This window comes from Limanda limanda, chromosome 12 (genome assembly GCF_963576545.1).
Source record: "Limanda limanda chromosome 12, fLimLim1.1, whole genome shotgun sequence".
Taxonomy (NCBI): domain Eukaryota; kingdom Metazoa; phylum Chordata; class Actinopteri; order Pleuronectiformes; family Pleuronectidae; genus Limanda; species Limanda limanda.
In genome coordinates this window covers 21925674-21947285 of record NC_083647.1, presented here as the reverse complement: position 1 = coordinate 21947285, position 21612 = coordinate 21925674, and the positions used below count along the sequence as shown (strand labels likewise).

The following is a 21612-nucleotide window of genomic DNA, read 5'->3' as shown; positions in this document are numbered from 1 at the left end:
GATGTCCTAATTAAGGGGAACTCAGAGGGTTTGAACCAGATAATCTTACATAACCTCGTTAGGGAGGACACAGTATTTGATACTGAGAAGATGGAAACGACGTGCCCTCAGAGACTCGTCCCCCTGCTATGAAACCAGAGTACAGTGGCAAGACCGATTCACTTCTACCACAGGAGCGGTGATGCTACCGGCTGAGGGTCGGGGGTGTTTACATACAGTATGTACAGTAAATGCCTGGGCAGCTCAGCGTGGACAGGATAACACCGCCACAAGTTAAAGGGTTTGAATGAATTGTCGTATAAGATGAACAGTTGCGGATGTAGTGAAGGAATATTTGGGTATTTATATCCCATCGGACGAGTAGGAAGACTTGTCATACTTCATTGCCCACACTCTAGCAGTGTCGACTGTGTGTGCTGGCATGCAACACACACACACACACACCACACTCATGTCTTTTCTGACTTTATGCCTCCTATCTTCTCCAGTTTCAAGTATTTGTATGTGGGCAGATGATTCGCTTTTCATTTGGCAACTAGACCTGTAGTGGAGCTCGGATTTCTTTTTTCTTCTGATACTGTGAAAAGATCCATCGAGGGATGAGTGCTGCGCGTCAGCCTTGGCTCTAAATGCTGTGGCATGTGGCAGCGCTTCATGCTGGAGCCTTGTCTTGACAGAAATTAACTCGTTGACAGGAACTGAGTCAGAGTCGGATATCAAACCAAGTAAATGAGTTGGTTAAGTGTGTGCAACCACAATGCAAAATACAGTATATCGATAGTTATGCCCCCTATGGTGCATTATTATCATTTAACTCATTCACAGATATTTGTTCTTAGAATAATAACTATTCTATTGGAGTGACATTTCATATTTAAAAAGGAGGAATCGATTTTTGAAGAAAATGGAGCTGAGACAATTAAATTAATTTTTCCATTCAGCTCTCTCACACACCACCACCCTCAAAATAAATGTACACACATACAGACACTGATGATGCAAGAACTACAGTATTTGTGTTTACTTCACTTTATAAGCACGTACAACTAGGTGTGTCCACTGGGCTTCAGCACCATTAGATTCTGACCTTTGGCTTTTTTTTTACAAGCTGATAAAGAGACTTTTTTCCATTCCTGCTGCGATGGAGCTCATTATGAATTTTACACTCCAGTTTTATGAGGAGGACTTTTGGGAAACAGCCTCGAAAAAGTTCTCAGTCTCAAGGAGTGGAGTTGAATTCAGATTTCTGTTCCACTCCACAACCTTCAGTTTGAATCTATAGCTCTGTGATGTATATTATTGCAGCTCATACATCAATTGTCTAACTTTGAACTCTCTCTTATTTCTTTCAGATGACCCTTCCCTGCAATCAATTCACACGCATGATAATTTCACTGCAGTTACATAACAGATATTGTCCTTGAAGAAAGAAATTGACATTGGATTAATGGAGTCACTTGAAACTACAGCAGGGGTGAAGAGCCCCACGGAGGGTCAGGACGGAAACATTGCACAGACAAAATGCACATCGGAGGCTGCCCAGACAGGTGGGAGTCCAACAGGGGAACTGGAAGGAGAGGGGTGGCACCAACAACTGGAAGAAGCTCAGAGCCAAGACACCTGTGGTTTCAAAGAAGTATCTGACTCAGGGAAATTACTACAATTAGAAGATCAGCCCTCCGAGTCCACAAGCCATCCAGACTATGAGGGGTCTTCATATCCAGTTCAGTCCACAAAACAGTTTCCCTCCGGCAGACAGAAAGCTGCCGGCCACTTGGGTTCTGCACAGACTGCGGGACCCACATCTCACAGGAAATCCTCCGGTTCACTTGAAGTCCAACAACAGTGTTCGCATTCAGAGATGGATGAGCTGTCGGACAAGGTGGAACCTGTGTGTAAGGTGGATCAGAAACCACAAAAGCCTGGGAAGTATGTATGTGATTACTGCGGAAGAGCATGTGCCAAACCCAGCGTGCTTAAGAAACATATTCGCTCACACACTGGGGAACGGCCCTATCCCTGTGTCCCCTGTGGATTCTCCTTTAAAACCAAAAGTAATTTATATAAACACAGAAAGTCCCACGCTCACTCCGTCAAAGCTGGAACAGTGCCATTCTCAGAACTTGGTTCTTACAATGCCAACACGGACCAGGGGTCTTTTGAAGGGGAAGGAGAATTATTCTCTGATGCTGAGCAAAGCACGGACACGGACGAGGACACTCTTAACGACCCGCTGCTGCTGCTGGACTCGCCAGTGGAGGGATCGGATAACACTGCTGTAAAAGTACTGAATCTCATTGCTCAGAAAAAGGGAGCCACTTTGATGTCAGCCCAAGATGGTTCATCCCAGCCTCAAGAAATCAATGCACCTTGTGCCGCTTCCGAGGCTAGCCGTGCAATTCAATCTTGCACAATCAAACAGAGGCTTGCACTTCGGCTGTCTGAAAAAAGAAGCAGCGACTCAGAACACAATCTGTCCCTTCCGAGTCAGTCCAGCAAGGGCAGCACGGACTCCGGCTACTTCTCTCGCTCCGAAAGCTCTGAGCACCAGACGGGTCCGCCCAACGCCAACGCCAAGTCCTATCAAGAAATCATGTTTGGAAAGTGCTACAGGCCGAGCCCTAAGCAGACGACGGTCTGCAGCACAGACTCGAGTGAATACACCAGGAAACGCTCAGAAAAAGGTGTTTCCCGTGTTTTCACCCAGGAGAAAGACACCGTGGAGTCGATCAAAATAAACACCAAGTCCTTCACAAGGGATGAGGGGAAAGAACCCCAGTCAGACTGCGGCTCTGATGTGGGTTCTCTGATCAGAAGCAACTCAATGCCAGCATCCTCAGCCGTGTGTCTGACGATGCCTCAATCCCTCAGAGGCAGCCATTCGTTTGATGAGCGAACAAGCACCGGGGGCGCGAGGAGACTCAGGCGGCAAGCTGCTTTCGAAGTCACTGCACATGACGGGCATGCAGAGGCTGACAGCCATGGAAAAATGGGTGAGTGTGGCATATCAGCCGCAGGAATGGAAATGGAAAATTACCCCTCGATGGCGTCTAATATGAGCCATCAGAGACACGCAATGGAACTGGCAACGCGGAAGCGTCGGAAAGAGAAGCGGGAGGAGGAGGAGTTGGCCATTCAGTACGAGGGCCTTCATGAAGAGTGTGAGGAAATGTTTGATTCCAGCAAGGACTATGATTCAAAACAAGCTGCTCTGGGCATTTTGGCTTTAGGGAGAGGACATTCTTCAAGTGTGCTCACACAAATTGAGAGGTGTGACATGGACATATCAGTGAGCCCGGAAATCTCTGGTCGAAAAACCTTAGGGAATGTGATTTCAGTTATTCAGCACACAAACTCCATAAACAGGCCTCACTCGGAACAGTCAGAATCCTACAAGTATCACGGGCAGAGGCAGGAGAGTATTTCTTTATTTCAAGCTATGGAGGCAGGTGAATCATATGAACTGGAACGGAGTGACAGTCGACTACGGCAGTCATTTCAAATGGGCCCCAAACTTGTGAGACAGCCCAACATACAAGTCCCGGAGATCAGGGTCACTGTGGAGCCCGACAGTCCAGAGAAGGCTCCCGAGGTGCAGGTGAAGGAGCCAGAGAAGCACGTGGAGGAGTTTCAATGGCCTCAGAGGAGTGAAACTTTAGCACAATTCCCTCCGGAAAAACTCCCTCCAAAGAAGAAACGTCTACGCCTCGCTGATCTGGAGCACTCCTCTGGTGAATCTAGCTTCGAGTCCGCCTGCACTAGTCTCTCCCGCAGTCCGAGCCAAGACAGCAACTTATCATACAGCTCCACCTTCTCCTTTGACAGGGAGGAGAGCTTGAAGTCCCTCTCCCCAGCCCGGCAGGATGAATTTGGCAAACCACTAGAGCTCTTAGCAGTGCCAGGGAGTGGGCACTCCCTCTCTGTGCTCACCCAGCGTCAACAACATGAAATGCGACGCTCTGCCTCGGAGCAGGCGCCGTGTAACTTGCGCAAGGAGTTCCCAGAGGTACGCAGCATATCATTTGACTATGGCAGTCTTTCTCCAACATCCAAAGTTAGACACGTGGACATCAGCGCTGGCCTCTCCGCTCTGAACGAGAGAAGGAGGGGCAACTTGGTGCGACAGGAGTCTCTGAATATGGACACTGAAGTAACACAAGTCCCATCACAAGTGTTTCCACAGTACCTCAGCAGCACTTCCCCTCCGTTCACGGCACTTACTGCTCTGCCGCAGACTTTGCCAATATTTTCCACAGGGAATACATTTCCCCAGCTGTCACATCCAAGCCTGTTAGTTCCCGTACGATTACAGACCCATGTGCCATCCTACGGCAGCATCACATACACCTCAGTATCACAGATTTTTGACAATCAGTACGACAGTGTTAGCTCTACTACAATCACCTCTCTACATCAAGCTTTACGTTTGCCTGGAATTCTTGATTCTCATAATGTATCAGCTCACATCAAACCACTCTCTTCACACACACTCAGTGTTGAAGCCCTTGATTTGTCCTCAGCTAAACTCAAGACGGGCATCCCACTCTCTCTGACTTCCAGAACCATCTCGACCACTAATGCCTCCAGCGGTGGCGCAAACAAACGGATGCTATCCCCCGCCAGCAGCCTCGACCTTTTCATAGAGGTCAAGCAGCAAAAGCGTGTGAAGGAGGAGAGAATGTTTGGGCAGATTGTAGAGGAGCTGAGTGCTGTGGAGTTGGGAAAATGCAATTTGAGCGAAGAGATAGGGCATAGGTCAGAGATGCAGGGTGCATGCACACCTGATTTAAATAGGAGTACATTTATCACGCTTCAGCAGAAAGCCACAGAGGCCACTGATCACGGTGCCGAGTCAGCTATGGAAAGTAGCTCCCTGGGAAGCGGCTCTCCTCCTTTCTCTGTGATATCAGTCAGAGAAGGCAAAGGCATTAGCATGGAGAAACGAATGCAGATGGATATGGTGGCACAGCTGGTTACCAGTCAAGACATCCTGACCTCGGACGCCAAGCCATCAAGACTGTTATCCCAGTTTCCAAGTCTTCGCACAAAGACGGGTGTGAGCTGGTGTTTCCTCAACTACACCAAGCCGAGCTGCTCCCACAGCAACTCCCCTTCGTTCTCTGTGTACACCTCCTGGTGTGTGAGTTCCCACAACCCAAACCCTCTGGAAGTGAGCACCAGTGCCGCTCTGGCTCTTCTCCGGTCCAAACAGAGGGGAGACAAGGTTATATACACCGTGGCCGCCATGTGTCAGCCGGGGACAGGGAAGCTGGTGTCATCGCTCATCCTCTGGAGGCAGAGCATGGAACAGGTGAGAAAATGATCCCGTCTCTGCATCGTTTCTAAACATATCACAGCTGTAAAACGTTCAGAGAGCAATTTGCTCTGGACCTCAGGAGCAAAAGCTTAATTGCATCATAACTAGTTGGGATTGATATTGTCAACATTGAAGATAAAGGAGATATATTTATAGAGCAAATACCTAAATTTAAGCTGCAAAGGTCGTCTCTCTAGCAACATACCAGTGAGATGTAGCTGTTGAAAATGGAGAAAGTTTGAAGCGCCTTATTATCCAGAATTAAAAGAGCATTTCCCCCCTTGTTGGCTGTGATGTCACATGTATATTACAAAGTTGTACTGCATGTTTTTTCCCCATGCAGCAGTATAATGCATGTTTGCACAACAGGCTGTGTAACACCACGCGTGACACACAATCCAGAAAGCATCGCGTTACGCTGTCAATACGGTGTCCACTTAGAAAGGAGGTTAACAAAATGTTTGTTCATCCGATTCAGCTGCAGAGGAAACCGGAGCCCAAAGAGGTGGAGATCGGCTACGGGAAGAAGGTGAAAGACATTAGCTGCAGAGTGAAAACTGCCAAGGAGGAGTGGAAGGAGAGGGAGGCCACCACGACCCAAACAGTGCCAACGCGCATTAAGATCTTCGAGGGAGGGTCAGTGAGGAGATTAGCATAGCGATTGTCATTTCTGCTGACTACATACACAGCGGCTACATTACCGTGCTAGAGCAGGCAAACCTTTTCAAGCCTGCTTTTTGATTAAAATGTTTACTGTCTCTCCTCCTCAGGTACAAGTCCAGCGAGGACTATGTGTATGTCCGAGGTCGAGGCCGGGGGAAATACATCTGTGAGGAGTGTGGTATTCGCTGCAAGAAGCCAAGCATGCTGAAAAAACACATAAGGACCCACACCGACGTGAGGCCGTACATCTGCCGGGTTTGCAACTTCGCTTTTAAAACTAAAGGTATTGAATTCAAAACAAATTCATTTTCAGTTTGTGCGAAGGTTAAATGTTATGTTTCAGGCATTTTGGGACTTGAGTGAAAATCGGTAACAACAAATAAATGATCAGTAGAATTTAAAAATACCTTCTGCAGCAGCAGCAGAAACGCAGCTATTTAGAGGTACTACACCATTCCTGCAAAATCAGCAACTAAGCTGCACTGTCTCCTTATTTCCCTTTTTACTTTCTGTTGCTGGGAGTTGGCTCCGTCTTCATGACACTAACCAGTGTCCTCTTGTGGTAGAAACAGCTATTCTTGGTTGTGTAGGGACATCAAAAAAAGGTTTTTCTGCACAAATCTGCTCCTTTTAAAAGGTCAAGGTTTTTTTCCTTTCTGGAAAATTGTTAATTATCAAAAACCCAAAGCCTTACCTCGTACTTATGTTATCCTTCGACAGGAAACCTGACTAAACATATGAAGTCGAAGGCGCACATGAAGAAATGTCTGGAGCTGGGCGTGTCAGTGACCATGGACGAGGCAGAGATGCAGGAACAAGGTAAGATACTTGCATTTATACATGTGCACTTATTATACCACAAGAAATCAAACTAAACTCGTGCCCTTGTCTTTTGAAGCTGACGACAACCAACAAGATTCAAAGACAGAGGTGGGGGTCACGGCCAAACATCAGTTCTCAGACGCAGACGAGTCGGACGGCATGGACGAAGACGCTGATGATATCGACGAAGACGAGGACGAGGACGATGACTACGAAGGCGACTCCACTCCAAAGTTGCGCTCAAGAAGCACCAGTCCTCAGCCCTGTGGAGTCACTTCTCTGTCGGTCACAGCCACGGCTGCCCTCCACGGCTGCTCCCTCAGCTCGCTGCCCGGCACCGACGTCCGCCAGCAGCCTTCTGGCAGATGGACCGACTCCGACCAGCGACCCGTCCTCGCCAGCGACCACAGAGAGAAGTCTGTGGACGAAGACTCTTTGACCATGCTGTCTCCAGACCACGCCAGCTTCCTGTTTGACCCTTACTCCTCCTGTCTGCTCTCTCCGGGCTGGGAGTCTCCCATCAGGGAGCCCTCGCCTTCCCGCCTGCGTTACCCGTCCCCGAGGCGAGAGCTCTCCCCGCGGGGCCGCTCCTCGCCAAGATGGGACACTTCCCCGCTGAGGCCCAGCTCCCCCAGCTTCACGCCCATTCAGCATCTCTCCCCGGCCTGTATCGAGCGACCCATGTCTCCTGGATCGGAGCTGAGTGGGAAGCGAGACTCCTCGATCCGGGGCCGACAGCGGGTTGTGCTGAGAGCCGTTTCCCCGCGTAGAGGGTCACACCAACACAAAGGCGGTGGAGATAAAACCAGACACCAAGCGAAGATGGAGATGGCTCAACAACAAGGATTCTTTGAAATGGAAATGGTACGTAGCATGATGTGTTGAGTTAAACGAAACCACTGCCAAAGAAAACTATATAAATTGGAGGAGGGCGTTCTTGTTGTCAAGGGTGTTCCCCGACTTTCGCTCAATGTCAGCTTGGTGTAAGTGATATAGATAAATAGCAGATGGCATATGAGACGAGACGTTTCAATCCAAACAACAAATATTACATCATCGTAGCACTAGAGCTTGAGAGTTGACGGTGCGATGACTAGAAACTTTATGAAAATGGGTTTGAAGATGATTCGCTGGTTGAGGAAGTTTATAGCTAATATTTTTGAGTGCTTTACATTTCATTCTCACATTTCTGTTTGTTCCAACTGAAATCCATTTTCAGTAGAACTGATCTTGGCTCCGCTACAGCTGCTCCTAACGCTGCCAATGTGTCATTTCAGGATCAAAGAGGCAGCTTGGCCTCGGCTCTTCCCGGCGCTGCCAGTTCTCATCACCAGAACATCCTCAGCCACCTCCCTTTGCACTCGCAGCAGCAGGCCCACAGCTTGCTGCCCGTGGTTCCTGTCGGAGCGCTCCAGATGTTACCGTCCCCGTCCTCGTCCGGCACTGATGTCACCTCCTCCTCCTCGGCGCCGAGCCCACAGAGCAGCGAGAGCCAGCGCTGCAGCAGCAGAGAGGGATCTGTCCACGAGCCCGAGACGGGAGGAGAGGACATCGGAGGCCAGAACCAGCTCCCCCCCCACCAGGAGGAGAGCCTGAACCCCGGCGGCAGCGACACCGGGCAGGAGGAGAACGTACAAACCTGTTTGAAAGCCATCGCCTCGCTGAAGATTACCACAGAAGACCCTCACTAAGAACCTGTCTTCTGTTTCCCCGATCTTACCCGAGATCGAACACCCCCCCCTGCTTCACCTGCAACCTTGTCGTGCTCAGCCCTTTATGCACATAACCTCATCTTTATCCCATTAGAGGCAATATAATGACACTTCCTCTGGTCTTGCACATACCCCAGAGCGCTCCTTTTTAATCTGAGTGGAGATCTGTCCTTCGCCGAGCAGAAGGAACCCGTCCTGTCTGGTGCGCTCTTCTCTTCAGAGACTCTGAAACGACTGGACGAGCGGCAGGAGGTTTTTTTGTGAGATGGAGAATCACTTTTGGGTGCAGGTGCAATATGGAAAGATATTATGCTAATATGCCTTTTGTTTGACATAGTAGTTTGCGTACAATTGCACATAAATTATATTTATGGATTCTGTACAAATGTACTTAACCTATACTCCTTAGATGCATACAAACAGTGTATTTTACTGTATGTGTACTTTGAAAATAGACTGTTGTTTAATGTAATCATATCGAGGTGTGATGCAGTAGTGCAGTAAATTAAGACTATTTATAAGGGGGGGGGGGGGAAGTACGTGTATTATGAAACAGTCTGACCAAATTTTAAGTAGACGCTTCATGTGCAGTTTGCTGCTTCTAATCGAGCAGCAAGGGTCTGTGCCTTTTTTTGCTTTTCGTCCTTTCTTTATCAGAAGGTTGTCGAGTAAACGGGAAAAAGCCGAGGAACGTTATTCAGTGAGCGATCGCCCAAAGGAGAGCTTTCAGTTTCTTGTTCTGTCCGCTTGACAGACGGATTGCAGCTTGATTTATGTGAGATAATCTTTAAAAAGAAAAAAAATCTATTTCTTATGTTGCATTTTTCTTAATGTTGTGATTTATATCTTGGTAAAATGCATGGTATTTGCTATTGCACAAAAATAGAGGAAGTTAATATGTAATTATGAATACTGTAAGATGTATTTATATATTAGAACGTAAGCACTTATTAATACTGGTAAATATTTGACTACTATTTATATGGTATATCTGTACTTATGCAGCGGTTATGCAGTTGGCATTTGCTTTTGATCTCATGTCTTTGCTTTGATTAAACAGACAGCTTTTGTCTCTCTTCTACGACCATAAGCATTTTATGAGTTTTGAATTTTGATGATGCACTTTGATCCGTTCATGTTTGATGTGGAACCGGGGGAGTAAACAAAAAAAAAAAACGTGTTGCGTTCTCCTGTGGTTTTATGAAACATTCCAGGTGTTTTTTCACGTTTCTCATTGTGTGGAACACGAGTTCAACGGGCGACGAGGATCCGTCAGTCGTACGTTTTCTTGCATTTCAAGTGTAACTGGATAAATGGATATCACTTACTGTAAGAAAAACTAAAGTTATGATGTTGACATCGTGAGTTGGTGGCATATTACTGTGCTTCAGCTAAAAAAGTAATCATTCACCTTATGCATTACTTCTGCTCTGTATATATACGTGTATTTTTATGATTTAAACTATTTTTGCAGTGTTGAATTATGAAAACTTTTTACGTGGATTGTTTATATCTCTTTAAGAGGTAAAATGTCTGCAGTTGACATATATCAGAAGGTTTAATGAGGGCGAACGTGCGTCTCATCTTTAAGAAAGAAACGAGTGTGTTCACATCTTCGAGTGGTCGCGTGACCAGTCTGAGAATGGATTTCAAAAATCTGAAAACACTCTGTTCACTCATGTTTACATAAAAAAAAAAAAAGAAAGACATTTACAAGGTGCACTGCTTTAATTTTGTGTTTCCCTTTCTGGACATGTACGTAGCTTTGATTTCACGGTCATGTAATTTTTGTTTGTTGTGGTAACGGTGCAGAATGCTCATAAAATGTGAAGGGAAAGTGAAGCCTTTTCTTTGCTTTTGCATACACATGTACTCAGATTGTGTTCTGTTTTTGTTGTGTATTCATATTTACTGAACTGCATTGTGCCTCTCATGTATCGGAAATTTCCTGTAAAACACACAGAGGACAAATCATTTTACCTCTCAGCTAAGGTTTTTTTTTTGAGGGAGGAAAAAAAATTATCCTCAGTAGCCAATGCGTTGTTCAGCTATTTGCATCAAAAGTGGTTAGTCAGGACGGAGTGCCTCTTTTATGCTTTTATGGAGGAATTTATTGTTTGGTGCTCTACTTTTTCAGATTAAAAATTCAAAAATTGTTTTAAAAGAACAAACTTCTAACCCAAGGATGTGTGTCGCAGCTTATTTCCTGTTTTTATATCTTCTCTCCTGCACAATTCACGATTCAGCGTTTCAGAGGAAATCATTCACAGTTTATCTCAAGGGGGGGGGGGGGAATAAAAAAACAACCTCCAGGGTGAATAATTGTGGCGACTCTGACCAGTGACATCCTCTGGTGAAGAATGATCACTGCAGTCATAACACTGCGCGAGAAAAATGCTTCCAAAAATAGTTCTCACCTTGTGGATAATATTCACCCATCGTTTTTCTATTCTACTGCATTAAATCAAGCCTCATCTCCACGGCTGCGTGTTACAGCTCATACAGATCTGCACTGGGAGTTAACGCTGCCACTGCTGAGCGAGGAAATGACTCTGATCTCCCAGTTGCAGTAGCTCAGCGCTGACACTCTTCTCAGAGCTGGGGAGGGGGGTCTGTTCTAATTCTGGCCAATCACAGATAGTTCTCCTGCTCAGCGACTGGGCCTGTCGGGCCCCATTTGTTAAAATAATTATACGGCTTTTAACAGCATCCCGGCTTAAAATAAAAACCTGCACCGTGTTGGTTTAAAGCAGCAGAGGTGTCGCATAAAATGGCTGATTGAGATCTGCACAGGAAAGAGGTTGAAGTGATGAAGCATTCACTCAGCGGCCACGTGGGTACATTCCCTGCATGATAACAATCACAGGAGGTCTGTGAAGGGTTTTCTGTGGGTGTCCTGGACAGAGACAGAGGCGCTGCATGTCTCTGTCCTCCCTCTCTCTGCTCAGAGCTGAGCTGTGCTCCTCTGATTTATTTTGAGGTGGTCGTATCACAGCTGTTGTATCTGTGGTGGCAGCCCCCGGCCGAGCCCCTCGACACTCTTCCTTCTCCCCCACTGGCCCTTGGTCCTGGTAAGAACCCTGTTTGCTCGTCAGCCTGCTTCTTCAGGGACATTTAACATCAAATAACTCTGCATCCTGTCTTTTAAACTGCTCTTCTTCATCTTTAATCTTTGTGTGAATCTGAGGACTCTGGTAGGTTAATTTAAGATGAGGAGATTCTGGATTTATCGAGACTTGCCTGTGTCCTTTGTGTAGCGAGATTTATTTTGTTTAAGGGAAGACGCCTCATTTATAATACTGTTGTTTCCTTGGACAGCGAAGAAATCAATACTGCTTTTCCTTACAGACGTTTATTTTTAGTTGAATTTCCACTCGGATCCCTGCCTCCCTCTTAAACTATTGAATATACAGTAGATGGGGATGCTTGTGTCACATTGATGTGTTGTTTTTTATAGAAGCAACTTTTGTACACACACTGTCTGACATTGACATCAATAAGAGTGGATTAGAAATAAATAAATAACTTGCCCATATTAAGAAGTTCTTAAAATAGCCCGTGGGGCCTGGAACAGGTGCCATGTGCTCTGCTTGTGAAAGCACAGGCAGTTTGAAGGCGGCACTAATTTTATGCACGTAAACAGGCTCCGGCTGTGAGCCTGTACAACACAAGACGGATCCAAGTGCAGCTTCATATCGCTGTGGTTACACTCACAAGCTTTGTTATTTCAATCAAAGGTGTTTTATCACTTTCTCAAAGTGTGGAAGCTACATTTATATATTTCCCACTGCGTATACAGCAGGTTTTAGTGCCTTGCTCAAAGCCACTGTGGTGATAACCACGAGGGAAGTGGTGTTTTATTAATCTGAGGTTAACACTGGGAAACTAAGTCATTTAATGGACTCTTGAGAATCTTACCAGAACTCGTCCATTAACTAGAGGAGCTTCACATTTTCACCAGTGGAAGAAAAACACATTTTCAGCAAATTACATAAATTTGAATCTCATTAAAAGGATTAATGAGGCTGAGGGAGATGGAAACAAGTGTGAAGGCGCTGAGGTTTTGATTATTTCTACAAACTGAGTGGAACATTTCACAGCAGAGAAATCAACCTGTCACTTCTCTCTTTGTCCTCTCTGCACTAAGAACACTTATTATTCAACACCCAGCATGCGCTCGTTTGATATATCTGCAATAGGGCTGAGACTACCACATTTTAAGTGTTAAGTATTGTCCCAATTAATCGATTGGACAGTAACTGGCTTTCAAATCCCACAGTCCAATGTGACCTTGTGTTTATCTGTGGCCAGACCAGTAGCTGTTCACCTTACTCTCACATATCACAAAGAGAAGTGGTGAACAATAATATTTAAGACGCTGCGACCTGCAAATGTTTCTGCAGTTTTTCTTGATCAGAGTAGATTTTCTGTATCTAAGTGATTGATTTATCAGAGGAGCTGTGTCAGGGTTCATAGTCACGGTAGCACAGACACACACGTTGGGTCTTTGTCTCACTGTCATGGTTTACTGGGACGCTGGGAGAATGGAGAACAGACCATTGTTACAGTGGTGATTTTACCTATGATTTACTTATTTAATGTCTGCTATTCTATTTTATTCTCCTATTTTCTAAACTCCTTTAAAAGTAAAAGTAGTTGATACATCTTAAAAAACAGTAATTTCCTGAACACTCCTTGGTCAAATGTGGGTCATATCAAAGTTCATATTAAAAGTAATTCTGGACTATTTATGATGGATCTAAGTCTTTAAAACAGTTCAAGTTAAAAAAAAAAAAAAAAAAGGCCTCCTCTGAATCATGGACATGTAAAAGGTCAGTTCTATGAGGATCAATAAGATAATAACCACAGGATGAGATGAAATATAACTCCTTCCCTCCCAGAACTCGTTCATAAAAATGGAGGCTTGTCAGGAGAGCGTCCCCGTGCCCACTGGTCCCCCGGCGCCGCCAGCCGAGGGTCCCCACATCGACCTGACGGAGGACCTGGCCCAGCAGCTGGAGGACATCATCAGCACCTACCAGGCCGCTGAGATTCCCGCAGAGCCAGAGGACACAGAGGAGGTCACAGCCATCAAGGAGACAGACTCGCGGAAGGACCAGAAACTGGAGAAGAAGATGCTCAAGAATCTAGGTGTTGTATTTGATTCTTTCTCCACCCAAAAATGTTGTATTGATTTAAGCTGATGTGGGTTTCATTCGGCTCAGTCAGCAGAAGTCCGAGTAGTGCTGAACCTGATAGGTGTGTAAGCAGAGCTGTTGTGCATGTAAGTGCATCCATCTGCAACAGATGTGCAGGGGAAATAGTATTTTGCCTTTTTCCAATTGACTCAGGAGCAAAAATCCTTTTAACAGAGTGTTCTAACAAATATTTCTGCATCTTTTTGTGAAAATCTCTTTTTACAAATCAGCGTGTGATAGCTTGTGCTGTAGGATGATATGTAATGTTTTCTGTGGCTGTTCCAGGGAAGGAAGCGATGCTGCTGATGCAAAGTTTGAACAAACTGGGTTCTCCAGATCAGAAACTGGAGGCCATCATCAAGAAGCACGCCGAGCTGGTGAGTGGACCATGAATTAAAAAGGCAAAGGGCTGGAAAGTGGACTGGTATTCAGGACAGATATCTTCCCCTCTTGTGGACATAGACGTTTGTGTGTACCTGTGTAGTTGGAGGAGCATCGCAGTGATCAGAAACAGCTGAAGGTTCTGCAGAAGAAGCTGCTCCAGGTGTTGAAGGAGAAGGACCAACTACAGAGCGAACACAGCCGGGCCGTGCTGGCTCGCAGCAAACTGGAGGGGCTCTGCCGAGAGCTGCAGCGGCACAACAAGACCTTGAAGGTACTTCAGTGTTAGAAGCAGCAGTAGAACAAGTAAGAAGAGTAACTCCACGCCTGGAGTCTGAGCTACTGGGATGACCAGGTGCAGTTAAGTTGAGTTTTGGTGCCGGGTGTAGTCAGCATATGTTCTGCTGGACAGGAGGTGACATCAGCTGGCACCAAAGGTCAGCTGCGAGGTCAAAGGTCAGGGTTTTACCTCTAAACCTGCCACTACAACTCACGCTGTGAAAACAAGTGCTGCCAAGGATTTCTAATCCACCAAACCAGACCAAATTGTGAGAAATGGCTTATATGTATAAATAATATATATTATTTACATTATATTTATTATTTTTGTACATTATATACAATATAGTGAGCAGGTTAAACAATATATTTATAGATAAATGAAGTTGGTTAAGTATGTATTTCTTCTCACTCCCTTTCAAATATGTAGATTAAATCATTAAGTGTTTGATTTTCTTTTTTCCTCATCACTGTTTGTAAATAATACTTTGCTCTGTTAATTTATTTAACACATTTGAAATAAATTAACATGAATAAATTAACAGCGAAACTGAGAGAGTGTAAAAAGTGAAAAAAACCCACTATTGTTTAGAAAGAAAAAGTCAAAATGCGCGGAGACCTGGGGATTGCTTAAAGAAGTGTATGTTGTAACTGAAGCTTCATCTAGCACAGTTTGGTTTTTAGCACTAAACTCCGTCTCCGAAACGCAGGAGGAGACCCTGCAGAGGTGCAGAGAGGACGATCTGAAGAGGAAAGAGATCACCACCCACTTCCAGGGGACGCTCAGCGACATTCAGGCCCAGATCGAGGAACACAGCGGCCGCAACACCAAGCTGTGCCAGGAGAACAGCGGCCTGGCAGAGAAGCTGAAGGGGCTCATTTCCCAGTACGACCAGCGAGAGGCGGTATGGATCCTGCCACGTACTAACGAGCCCGGGGGCTTTAGACCAGACAGTCACACAACACTCGGGCAGTTACAGGAAAGCATTAGTGAATTTGAACTTGTAAACTCGCAGCAGCTTCCAAAGTTGCTTGAATTGGACTCAAACCTCACACATCTGGGCCTCGGGGCGACTGTCAAACACATGAATTATTTGCAAGTTTCACCCAAGTCTTACATTTATTAGCAGCAGTATTTCAGCTCTGTGTAGCCAAGCAAGAACAGAAAGAGCTTTCTGTGTGAAAACCCCTCATAAATCCTCCTGAACGTCTTCCAGAACCTGGAGAAGGTCTTCAAACACCGAGACCTGAAAGAAAAGCTGCTGGACACCAAACTCACGCACGCGAACTTGATACTGAAGGAGACCGAGGACAAGCACAAGCTGGAAAAGGAGCTTGTAGGTTTTGTGTGTCTCAGATTTGTCGAGTGCTAAAGCATTTGAATAACATTTTCAATACTAATCCTCCTAATGCTCATTTTCATGGATCGTTCCACAGCTGGTGAAACAGCTGGCAGAGTATAAATCGCATTTGAAGTCGATGAAGGCGCAAGAGAACGATATGAAGATCCAGGTATTCAGAAACACAGCATCACAAGCTAAATGAGCTGCTTTTTCTACCTCCCCGGAGATATGACTTTTCTCACGTCTCTCCTCAGCTCGAAATGTACTCCGAGAAGTTTGATGAATTCCAGGGCACGGTATCAAAGAGTAACACCGTCTACAGCGGCTTCAAGCAGGACATGGACAAAGTAAGAGAATGTTTGAAGCCTCAAGATAACACACAATAGCCTCGAACAACAAGAAAACACAATCGGACAAACTGTACCAACATATTGATCATGTATCGTGGTTTTCTTGTGTTGTAGATGGCCAAGAAAATGAAAAAGCTGGACAAGGAGAACCAGTCATGGAAGACTCGCTTTGACAGCTGCAACAGGAGTCTCGTCGAAATGGTGTCAGATGTAAGAAGCATTTTTTCGTTTCTTTGCAACAAATGCAAGACTTACGGAACAGTCCCCTTAAATCCAATGTGGATTCATGAATTATTCTCAGAGAAATCAATGAAAATGTTGAAAAACACCTCACAATTCTTGAGAAATTACTGTATCCGCCACCTGACCCATGCTGTGGGACTTCCTCACTCGTGCTAACACATTAAACCTGTTTTCATCCTTTACAGAAAGCCATCAAGGAGAAGGAGTTTGATTTGATCATGAACAAGAACCAGAAGCTGGAGAATCTGTGCAGGGCTTTGCAAGGGGAGAGGAAGGGTCTTTATGAGAAGGTGCAGGGAGCTGCAGGTCCAGCAGACGTCAACACTGCTGAACCCACGGCAAAGGAGGTGGTCCCTGAGGTGAAGGAGGTCCCTGAGGTGAAGGAGACCCCTGAGGTGATGGAGGTCCCTGAGGTGAAGGAGACCCCTAAAGACGATCACCCAGTCCAGAACACAGAGGCACCCGCCACCGCTGCCCCTACTGGGACCCCGACAATCCCAACTCTGAAGACCATGGAACTGGAGAAACTGAAAGCCGAGCAGAGCCGTCTGAAGGAGGTCGCCAGTTCTTTTACGATCTCTCACATCATACCCACAGAAACAGTCGCTAGCCAATCACAAGGACACTGCGAGGGCGTCCAGGAGCCAGAACAGAGCCGCGGAGACGAGAGCGGCGGCGAACAACTCCAGGCCGGCGAGCGGGACGGAGAGCAGCAACAGAGAGATTTGGAAATGGAGTCAGTTGATTAATGCTGTGACAAAAGAAACCAGATTCATCCGAGATTCGTGGCAATAAAAAGAAAAATGCTGGCTTTAATGTTGAGTGTGTGATCCTGATGTGTCAAGTGATTTAAGAGATGCTTCCTTTTATGTCTTGCAACGGGACGACTGCAGCTAAGCAGCTTAATGTCTTTCTAACTCACAGATAAAGAAATGTCCTACATATAAACAAAAGGCTGAAGATCCTGGTCGATCATCACTGCAAAATATTAACAGCATTGGAAATAATGTCTGGTTTCCCAGGCTGAATAGTTCATATCAAACACTTGAATGTAAAACCCGTGGAACACCCCTTTAGACAAAGCTTCAGCAGAAGGATCTTTTGCTTCCGCACGTGTGAAGAAAGCCGAGGTTATTTGAAGCTGCAGATCTCAGGAAACTATCGCAGATCCACATTCAAACAGAAAATGGCTGAGGGGGTAAACCCAGCTGTGGTCTCTTGTGTAAAAGCTCTCACTGCTTTTTATTGAAAATGGAAAAGCTCTGCAGGAGAAGGTAGGCAGCATTCTGTGGGCCCAGACAAGTGCGCTTAAAAATAGACACGCAGACACCGGGCTCTGCAGCTGGCAGGCGATTTATGGTTGGTACCCTGAGCGGTGGCGGCAGAAGGCCTGTCAATAATTAGATGTAAAGAATAAATCCTAACAGGTTTTCACTATACTTCATCGCCCACAGTCTCTCTCCAGGAATTCATCGGGCAGAGAATCTGCATCGAGGAGAAACACCCGAGTGAAGCTGCTGCAGCCTTGTACAGGAGGATGTGATCATTTTCTATATTATATGTCACAGTGAGAGACAAACAATCAATAAACAGAATCTGAGGTCAACGTTATTCCTCCTCACTGTGCTTAAAAAATGCAGAAGTGTTATATCGATGTATACCGGACTTTTGGTGTTTTCCCTTCGACGAAAATTATATTTGTAACAATTATTGATATTGTGTTATCGCTCAGCTCGACATGTTATCTAAAAATAAAACTACATATGACTATCGTTGCATCGTAGATTGATCCTCACACTCAGATCAGGGATGCCATTGTGTAGAAGTGTTCCCAACACCCGTGTTGCTGATTGCACCGGACATTTTAGAATAACTAACTCACTTACTCTTGTCTTTAAAGTTTGATTTCCCTGCAGGGCCGCCTCACTCTTGTGCTGCACTTCCCATTAGTTAGCTAAGTTACACTGTGGCTAGACTAACCCTAACCCTAACAACATAAAAGTTGTTTTGTGCCGTTGTTTACAGTTTTCTTTGTGAAGCAAGTTACGTAATCAGTGTGTGTCTGAATAACACATTACCCAGACGTACAGAAATAAAAACTAGTAAGAGCAACAAGTCAAAATAGAGCAAACATAACTATAAACTGACAAATCTTAAACGTTCCTATGGTTTTAAACTATATATATCTGGTTTCTACTCTTACTAAAGTTACCAAAAGTTATGTTACTGACCCTGATGCTGTAAAAAATAGAGCTCAACTAAATCTGTACAAGATCCAACATCAGTTGTGCTTAAGTCTAAACTAGTGAGAGGAAAAACTACCCAAAAAACATATTAAGTGCAAAAGATGTCACGTGTAGCAGAGCACATTGACAGCATGTGTGCTGTATAACATGTCCAAAGCACAAGTGCAACAGTAAACCTCAGTGTGCACCTATTAATTTATCCAACACTCATAACCCATAAACTAAAACAACCCTAAAGCCTTTGCTGGATGACATTTCCAGCTGTGAGAGACATTTCCAGCAGCTGTGCGGTCAGTTATTCCAATTTTGTTAAAAATGTTGAAAAGTATTCTCCGCAGTGCCATCGCCTGAAACTTGTTTCTTCCTCGGGGGTGTGGCTGATGTAACCCAGGTGCAGTGGGATTCCTTTCCCCAGCGTGTGGATGATGAGTTACAGTTGTGCGCTGAGATACCGGCTGAGGACCATCAATCAAAATGTATTTAACCTGACAGACCGACTTTGATTTATCCATTTTTATGTAACTATTCTTGTTAAGAAAACTCGTAATTTACCAACTGTCAAAACATGTGTGCTGGCATTTTAGTGATCTACTGTTACTGTGTGTTTGTCAGAACAGTGACAGTAAAAAAATACCTTGAGGAGGTAAAAAGATCCAGTTGATGCTGATCCGTCAGTTCTCCTGTCTGCTCGCTCGCCTCGAGAGTAAAGACCTGCAGGAGAATCAGGTAAACGTCAGACAAGTAAAAACTAATGAAGTAAACTGTCAAATAAATAGAGCCTTACGATTCATTGGCAGCAGATAACATCAGTGTCTGAATTCTTTCTATTTTACAGAATAAACAATGCAGAAAAGATGTTTATTTACATTTTATGTACAAAATTAAATTCCTTTATTTTTGGTTGTATTTGCTGTATATATATAATTATTCATAATAAAGGCTGATATATCAGATATTTGAAATTGTATCATCATTGGTCGACAAAAACCCATATTAGTCGGCTCTTCAAATGAAATGTGGTAAGGAAATGTCAACTCTGTCACTGATACAACAGCATATGGAAGGTGTCATTATATTAAAAGCTGTGATTGTCAACATTTTATAAACAAGCTCAAAACTCTTGTCATTCTAACAGGTGATTATCATCTGACTCAGCAGTTCTACCCTTCAGTTTGTACTTTTTTTACAAGCCAATACTTTTCTGTTTTGATTCAATTAATGCGGATTTAATTAACTTACTGTAAATGTACAAACAGGGGATCTATTCATTCAAATCTGAACCTTTTAGCTGCTTGAAAATACTAAAATCAGTCAAATATAAACCAGAAGGATAAAAAAATTACCTTTGAGTTCAAATAATATTTTTCTGATATCCAAAGTACCTATTCACAATAAAAATAAATAATCTGCAAGTTCGATTCAAACTTCTGTATTTGCCACTTTGGTTTTTATTGATTTTATTCTAATCTTCACAGAGGAGTTTCAGTATTTTGGTTTATTTGTTTGTTGATTTTGTTTCCCTGTATTTTCCAGGCGGGAGGTGACCTTGTTTCCGTCGGACATGGGGGGGTGCTGTTCTGTCTCTGCTGCAGGAATCCAGCAGACAGACCCTGGAGGACGTTTTATCTGCACAGTGAATATTAAACTCCTTCATGCACAACACACGTTAATTAATTAAAGTTATACAGAAACAGGGGGTGAAGACTGATTCATTTGTTTGACCCAGTTAGGAATAAGAGATTGTTAAATACAGAGTCGTTAAATGACAAATATTGAAAACAGCTTTAAGCAGTTAATTAAAAAATTGTTGTTAACGATTTAGAGAATGATTAAAAACAGAAAATCAACATGTTCTCTTAAGAGGGTTTAAAATTACAGATGAATAGATGGGTTACTATTTGCATGGAAGAAAAATTAAATTTTCCACATATATCTGGAAAAAATTCTGTTCTATTGACAAATCTAAATGTCATTTTAATTGGCTGTGCTGCACATTTTTCTTTATGGGTGATCCAATCATATTTCTGTTATTCTGCAGCTAATCTTTGAACGCACCATCAACAGTCCTATGAACCGGATGTGCCTTTAAACACTGTGGCTGCAGGAGACGAGATGTCATATAACATTACTTTTAAATCCAGCTGCAGAGGACTGTGGTGAAACATCTATCCAGCATCTCACAATGTTTTATCCAGTCATCACAAAAACTGGTATGAATTTGGTTGAAAGGAAAAACTTTGACCCCTTTTAGGTGTGAAATTCGGTCGGTTCTCAGCAGGACGCAAAGCTACTGAATGGATTTCTCCATTAGGACCTGGGTCAGGAAAGAACTCATTACATTCTGGGGCCGATCCAGACATATTTTTTTTAACATTTTCACCAATTTCCCGGGGATTCATTCATGGATCTTGATGAAAAGAAACAAAATCCGGCAGATTAAGAGGACTAATACTTGAGTTCTTGTGAGTGTGTGCAATTTACTGTGGTCTAATTGAATTGAAGGGAACATGAACTGCTACAGAACCGGCTACCAAAACCAAAAGAACACGCACATATTAACTCAGTAATGCTGCAACATTTATAAAGATTTCTCGATAGTAGTTCACGCAGTAACATGCTGAATTGAATATACCTCTGTGCTCCTAGAGAGGATTCAGGTATCAGAAATCAAAGCCACATCAGTCAGATCTGGATTCTTTTGCTGTTTTAAAGAGTTTTTCCTTATTATAAAAACTTATTTTTCTTCAAAAGAATATTGACAGAATAACATTTTTGAACCATGGCCCCATACCTGTTTCTCAAAAAAATCCTCATCACAGAAAGTTATGTGTTTGTCCTTTCAATAAAAACTAAACAAAACCTTCCTGCATTTTTCCAGCATCCAGACAACAATACCCTTGATTGTTCAGTTTTTGTTAATGCAGTTCTTTATATCTAATTGAGGGGTTGGTTTCTTTAAGGCTTTTGTTCCATTGTAGGTTTACCCCGAGAGCTTCGGTGCAGCCAACAAAAGCTGCCCCACATACGTGGAGCCGAGTGAATGGGACGACATGTAACC

General features: G+C 44.2%; 2 protein-coding genes across 3 annotated transcripts; both read left to right on the top strand.

The window, feature by feature from the left end:
* Positions 1 to 1447: 1447 nt before the first annotated feature.
* On the top strand, positions 1448 to 8493 carry hivep2b (HIVEP zinc finger 2b). The gene is made up of 6 exons (XM_061083226.1): positions 1448 to 5311; positions 5796 to 5953; positions 6088 to 6263; positions 6701 to 6799; positions 6879 to 7666; positions 8080 to 8493. The coding sequence occupies exons 1-6, from the start codon at positions 1448 to 1450 to the stop codon at positions 8491 to 8493; spliced, it is 5499 nt and encodes a 1832-aa protein (XP_060939209.1).
* Positions 8494 to 13430: 4937 nt separating this feature from the next.
* On the top strand, positions 13431 to 17057 carry txlnbb (taxilin beta b). Of its 2 annotated transcripts, none has more exons than XM_061082680.1 (10): positions 13431 to 13665; positions 13998 to 14089; positions 14197 to 14367; positions 15083 to 15277; positions 15590 to 15709; positions 15810 to 15884; positions 15970 to 16062; positions 16180 to 16275; positions 16494 to 16655; positions 16704 to 17057. In XM_061082680.1, exons 1-10 carry the CDS (start codon positions 13431 to 13433, stop codon positions 17055 to 17057), a joined length of 1593 nt encoding a protein of 530 aa, XP_060938663.1. The 2 variants fall into 2 exon arrangements, with proteins under 2 accessions (XP_060938663.1, XP_060938662.1); XM_061082679.1 differs by having other exon boundaries at positions 16494 to 16676; positions 16722 to 17057.
* The last annotated feature ends 4555 nt before the right edge of the window (positions 17058 to 21612 follow it).